Source organism: Triticum urartu, unplaced genomic scaffold, assembly GCF_003073215.2.
Source record: "Triticum urartu cultivar G1812 unplaced genomic scaffold, Tu2.1 TuUngrouped_contig_4698, whole genome shotgun sequence".
NCBI lineage: Eukaryota > Viridiplantae > Streptophyta > Magnoliopsida > Poales > Poaceae > Triticum > Triticum urartu.
In genome coordinates this window covers 14270-20705 of record NW_024115308.1, presented here as the reverse complement: position 1 = coordinate 20705, position 6436 = coordinate 14270, and the positions used below count along the sequence as shown (strand labels likewise).

Genomic DNA, 6436 nt, shown 5'->3' with positions numbered 1-6436 from the left:
GCAGCAAATAAGCGGCGCGCGATTGCGTTTCGGCCCGCACGTTGGACTACGTATGCCGCGTGCTGTTTTCGCGCGCCCGCTGGAGCAACTATTCCGGTTGCGCGCGCGCTAAAACGGGGTATTTTGCGGCGCGACGCTAGTTTGGCGCGCCTGTTGGAGATGCTCTAATACCTAAGCTGACGCATGTACTCGGGATGGTGACAGACTTGCTTTGGGCCGACCAAACGCTACTCCGTAACTGAGTAGTTATAAAGGTAGGTTTCGGATTTGTCCAGAACCATGCTGCGAGACGTGGTTGAGTAAGATGGGATTTGCCCCAACGATCAGGAGAGATATACTCTGGGCCCCTCGTGTGATCCGACTAGGATAAGCATGGCCATGCGACAAGGATTATGAGATAATCCGGTTTGTGGTCGGCATCATTGGAACGAGAAAGAGGTCAGGCTAGCACAAGGATGACAGACTCGCCTTGAGCCCGACAACATATATCATGTGGCAAAAGGAATGAAAGTATGATGTACAGGTTCGCCTAACCAGCTTCATAGTCTGTTTGGTGTTCGGCATGCCTTGCTAGAAGCCGCTATCAACTGTACAGTTCGGAGGTGATCCGAACTGCGACCAAGCCGGCTTGAACCTAAGGGGTCGCGCGCTTAAGGGAAGGAACCTACGAGGTCGGATCCGAGGACACTGGTCGGATGTGATCCGAGTTGTATTCGGATTGTGGCCGAGTAGACTTATGGGCTTTAGGGTCCGTGCAAGGTCCAAGTGTTGAGCCCGCGACAGACGCCTATATAAAGTGGAGGTGCCGCACACTCACGCGGTTTATCGCTTCGGCGCTGTCACTAGGGTTTGCATGTGTTGCGAATAGACACCTCCACTCGCCGCCGGTTGTGTGATCGGACATAGCAGTCCGCTAAACGACGTCCCTCCTGCACGCGCGGATACCGTTAGAGGCGGTGCACTTGCGCCGCTCCGGCGAACCTGTATGTGGGAACCGACTACCGGCTGTACGAGGGAGATCGGACGAGGAGGAGACGATCCACGCGGACGCGCTGCCCCAACTCTTCTTCCGCTGCACGGCACTGCGCGTCTAGTGGGAATGAACTGATCCATCTCCCGTAGCATGTTCTTGGTTGTTCTGCGTGTAGGAAAATTTTAATTTGTAGTCGAAGCACCCTACCGTAGAACCCAACAAAATGGTCAGTCGCTATCTTGTGGTTCATCACGGCAGCGCGTGCGGGCTACACAATGTGCACACCAACATTGAGTGAACGAATCAATCAACAAGTTGAGTAAGAGGAAACAAAACTTACGATCTCATCCTCTGCTGCGTGCAATGGCCACCTTGCCTCCAGTTGACGAACCACGTTATAGAACTTGGTGGCGCTAGTCTGGATAGCGTATCAGCGACATGATAACAACCTCACATCGCGTTGCTAAATGATGTATATGCCGTAGAGCCTAATGTGCTTTCATGCGTGAAACGATTCATGCATTTGCTGCCAGAAGGTCCTCCCTCTGCTCCTGTCTACAAAATCTGTGGATACGGCCAACCACGCATCGCACAACAACTCATCCTCCATGGTCGAGTAGCTCGCCATCCATCGTACTCTAAGAAATGTCATAGCATTCGAAAATAAGCTCAATGGCATTTGACCCAACACCTGCCGAGCGTGGCGTCCGCCATGGAGGTCGTCTAAAGGGCGCAGAGTGTACCTGGGATGCAAAAGGCTCCAGGGTGGACAACGTCGTCGTATTAGCGAGCCGGGGCGTTGGTGCTAGTTGCAGATGTCCGACAATGCCCCTATGGCGGCCGGAGACGTGCAGTAGCGGCAACGGAGGTGAAAGGTGCAGATGCAAAGTAAGGAGGAGAAGGGATTGAGTGGAATGAAATGGGACTGTGAGGGGGATTGGGTGGGCCAGGGGTGTCGGAGTCTTACGTGTCTGATGTTCGGACTCCCGCAACCCCCCTCCCCACGTTGTCTCCAAGTTGCGGGAGAAAACACGTCCTAACCGCTCGGCGGACCGATACAGACTCGCGTTGGATGGCTTTCATGGTCTGAACAACGCGATCCGGACGGATGCGAGCGGTTTGAGGGTCAGCGTTGGAGATGCCCTCGATGAACAAAATACAATTGAGACCTTACCATTCATCAAACGGTATTTTCTAATAAAGTTTCAATTTGTCATTTTTTTAAACATCATGCGAAACTAAAGCGGTCGACTATGTATGTTATAAAAAATTTGATTGTTTATTTATTTTTCTAGTACTTTTTTGAATTTACTATTTATAAAGGGTGGGCGTGAAACCATGTTCATCAAATCCGCGTCTGTGTCCATGTCCAATGAAGGAACCACCTAGTAAGTGTTGACTAGAAAAGTTGAAAATGAATCTAAGGAATGCTACTCTTCTTCTTCCTCCTCCTCACGTTGCCGCCTAGACCGGAACCTATCTAGGTCCACCCCTCCTCTGCATTTATGTCATGGCGAGTCGCGTTGTCACCATCTCCGGTGAGATTCGATGATGCGGTCGGTTATGGTGTCCGGTCTTGAGCTCAATTGTCACCTAATTCAACCGGCGACCCAAACAAAAAATCTCACCCCCACCCTCCCTCCCCATCACCCCTGAAGCAACCCGGGTTGCGCTACTCTCTTTCATCGTTGTCTCTTCTATAGATAAACTGAGAAAATAGTTGCTTGAGGAATAACAATTGTGTGAAGTGAATGAAATTAGTTTTTTAAAGTTCGGGATGGAAGGGCATGTCCAAAGAAACCACCGCATTTTTTCATTTTCTGGGGACACCTTATACCATGGTATCCAAGTGAATCCCGTCTTGTCCATCAGTTTTGTTTAAATTATCATTTTTCAGTATATTTGATCCATTCCCGCCAAATAAAACAACTTGAAAAATAAATATTTTATCACAAACATTTCCACAAATAATTTTTAAAAAGCAAGCAACATAGCGTTCCAAGTTCACACAAGTTGAATCAAACATAGTCTAGTAATCAAGCACAATTTGATCGCATGATCAAATTCTGGAGTTACGCTCATTGATGTTGGTACGCAGAGTATTGATCCATTTCTATTGGTTCGCCTCCATGATTGTGCTAGTGTCGGTAAACATGACCTTTGAAATCCCCGAGAAACCTTGTGAACCTAGTTTGCTTGGTCTTTGTTGCCTTTCACCTCAACGACAACCCTCCTTCTCTCTCTCCCTTTTTCTTTCCACTTGGGTTGTATCTCCATGTAGCCGTTAAACCTTTCACCCTTCTTTTCCTCCCTCTCTTATTGCACTTGAGACCATGCATGGGAAAATATTTGTCATTCTATTGTTCTACCTATATTCAATAAACATTTTGCCAATACACACAATCAAATATAATAAGTTGCATGTATTTAAATTTTTGGTTCATGTGTTATTAATCTAAAATTTTGTATTCCATACATCTTATTGAAATTCCCTACAAAAAAATCTTATTGAAATATTTTGGTTCACCATGTTGAGAAGGGGATATCTAGTTGCTCAAGCGAACCCTTCCATCGGTGTGTGTATTTACCAGCTCCCGCCCGAAAGGAAATATTCAATTCCTCAATTCAGTTCCAAGCTTCCAGCCCTCCGGGATGGACTCCCACCACCCCTCGCCGGAATACAGCTCGCTCCTCCTCGCCGGCCCTCGTGCTGGCGCTCTGAAACAAGCTCACGGGCGCATCATCGTCACAGGCCACAGTCGCTCCCTCCCCTTCATCACCAAGCTGGCCACGCTCGCCGTCGCAGCTGGCGCCGCCCCGTACGCGCACCTCCTCGCGACCTCCCACCCCGCACCCGACTCCTTCCTCTTCTCCTCCCTCACGCGTGCGGCCGCGCACCACGGCCTCCCGGTCGCCGCTATTGCCTTCTACCGCAGCCTCCTCTCCGCCGCCCTTCCTTTCTCCAGTTTCACCTTCACCGCCGTCGCCAAGGCCTGCGCCGACCTGTCCGCCATCCGAACCGGCACGGCCATCCACGCGCACTCCATCGTCCTCGGGTTTGGCTCGGACCGTTTCGTGCTGACGTCGCTTCTTGTGCTGTATTCCAAGTGCGGCCAACTGGGTGTTGCACGCAAGCTGTTCGATGCAATTCGTGATAGAGGTGTTGTCGCTTGGAACGCGATGATTTCTGGGTACGAACAGAATGGGCTTGCCGAGCGGGGGATCGAGGTGTATAGGGAGATGCAGGCGGCGAAGGCGGTGCCTGACTCCATGACGTTTGTAGCCACGCTCTCTGCTTGCGCACAGGCTGGTGCACTGGACTTGGGGCGTGAAGTGGAGAAACGTATTGTTTCTGAAAGAATGGACATCAGTGTGTTTCTTGGCTCTGCTCTTGTGAACATGTATGCCAGGTGTGGTGTTGTGGACAAAGCTCGCAGATGGTTCGATGCGCTCCAGGAGCGGAATGTGGTTACATGGACTTCCATGATCGCTGGATATGGAATGCACGGCCATGGTCATGAGGCGATCAAGCTGTTCCATTTGATGAGACGCGAGGGGCCGCCACCCAATCATGTCACGTTTGTTGCTGTTCTATCTGCATGTGCACACGCTGGGTTAGTCATGGAGGGTCGTGATGCTTTTGACTGCATGAAGAGGATCTATGGACTGGTCCCTCGTGTCGAGCACTATTGTTCTATGGTTGATATGTTTGGAAGGGCTGGACTTCTTGATGAAGCAATGCAATTTATAAGTGATTATATGCCTGGAGAGCCAGGGCCTGAAGTTTGGACAGCAGTACTTGGGGCATGCAAGATGCACAAGAATTTTATTCTTGGGGTGGAGGTGGCTGAGCGATTGATTGCTCTCGAACCTGAGAATCCATCCTACCATGTTTTGCTTTCTAATATTTATGCTCTGTCTGGTAAAATGCACCATGTTGAGAAGGTGAGGAATACCATGATTAAGAGAAGATTGAAGAAGCAGATAGGATTCAGCTTGATTGAGCTAGGAGGTACTTCCCATTTATTTCGCATGGGTGAAAAGTCTCATCCACAGACTACAGAGATTTACCAGTACTTGGAAGAACTGATTCATAGGATTAGTGCTGCTGGCTACATGCCTGAAACTGAGTCAGTTCTGCATGAGTTAGAAGAGGAGGAGAGAGAGGGTGCACTTAGATATCACAGTGAAAAATTGGCAGTAGCATATGGGCTCATGATGAGCGTTGGGAGCACCACTCCTATCAGAGTAATAAAAAACCTGAGGATATGCGGGGATTGCCATCTCGCCATCAAGTTTATGTCAGCTGTGGAGAATCGGGAGATTGTTGTCAGGGATAAGCACCGTTTTCACCATTTTAAAGATGGCAAGTGTTCTTGTCTGGAATATTGGTAACAAACTCTCATCTGTCGTTAGGTACAGTTGCCTGGTAATAGTCACCAACAAAATAGTTTGATGGAAATGAACAACTACATTCACATACACCGCCTGTCCTGGAATTCTGCCATCAATTATCACCAGTACTAGAAGATAACCTCTTCAGGGTATTCTACTTCAAGCTGTGGGGTGATTTTTGTGATACATAGTCCTGATATTGCATCAAAATACGATTGCTTACCTCCATCCATTTCATTGTCAGATGGGTCCAATGCTTCTCATTTTTCTGAACATCCACAATACCAGCGACCTACATATTTCTGAACTCCCAACATAATTTAAAGGGTCAGGATGCTGAAAGACAACAAAACAGCTCTGGTATTCTTTGCTAGCTCATCCGAAAGATTGAAGAGCGAGGTACAGTGCATGCATCCAAGTACCATTCTTATGTGGTTGGACTTTTGCTTTCGATAATTCTGTCTCGGTCCTCAATAATGCCTGCAAGGAGGGCACATCAAGTCCAACACCAGTTTTCTGAAGCAAATTCGTCTGTCTAATCCATGCAGCAGGTTGATTCTTTGATGTCCATCTGCCATGTGAATACATTTCTTATTTTCTTGTGCTCGGAGTTGATTATGTGCCTGACTCATTGTGCACGGAGAATTATCATGCAGAAGCTGTATATAATCGACTACATTTGAAGCCTTGTTCTGAAGATTGCCCACATTGGTGAGTGGTGACTGACACCCATTAAGGTCGTGTGTAAGTTTGTAAATTGCAACTGCTAAACGGCCAAGACTAGAGGATTATTGAGTTCCATGTACCAAACTTTATATTCCATTGAGGAATAATGAGCAAAATACACTTCACTTCAAATGGAGACTGCCCTTGTGACTTGTGAGCACGGACTTACTTTGTCATTGTCCTTTCGGAGGTACATTATCCTTGATTCCTTGTCACTTGCATGCTACCAGCTTTCATCAGAGCAAATCAGGGCATGCCCAGCGGGTAGCCCTAGGGGCAAATTTGACAATTTTGACCTCTGGACGAAATCAATTCACAGAATGAACTGCCCGTGAAACTATT

At 48.2% G+C, this 6436-nt stretch overlaps 1 protein-coding gene across 4 annotated transcripts; it reads left to right on the top strand.

The window, feature by feature from the left end:
* The first annotated feature begins 3572 nt into the window (after positions 1 to 3572).
* LOC125528196 (pentatricopeptide repeat-containing protein At2g33760) lies at positions 3573 to 6436 on the top strand. Of its 4 annotated transcripts, none has more exons than XM_048692701.1 (2): positions 3573 to 5919; positions 6025 to 6436. In XM_048692701.1, exon 1 carries the CDS (start codon positions 3626 to 3628, stop codon positions 5366 to 5368), a length of 1743 nt encoding a protein of 580 aa, XP_048548658.1. In that variant the 5' UTR covers positions 3573 to 3625; the 3' UTR covers positions 5369 to 5919; positions 6025 to 6436. The 4 variants fall into 4 exon arrangements, with proteins under 4 accessions (XP_048548658.1, XP_048548655.1, XP_048548657.1 ...); XM_048692698.1 differs by having other exon boundaries at positions 3573 to 5517; positions 5613 to 6435; XM_048692700.1 differs by having other exon boundaries at positions 3573 to 5767; positions 5920 to 6435.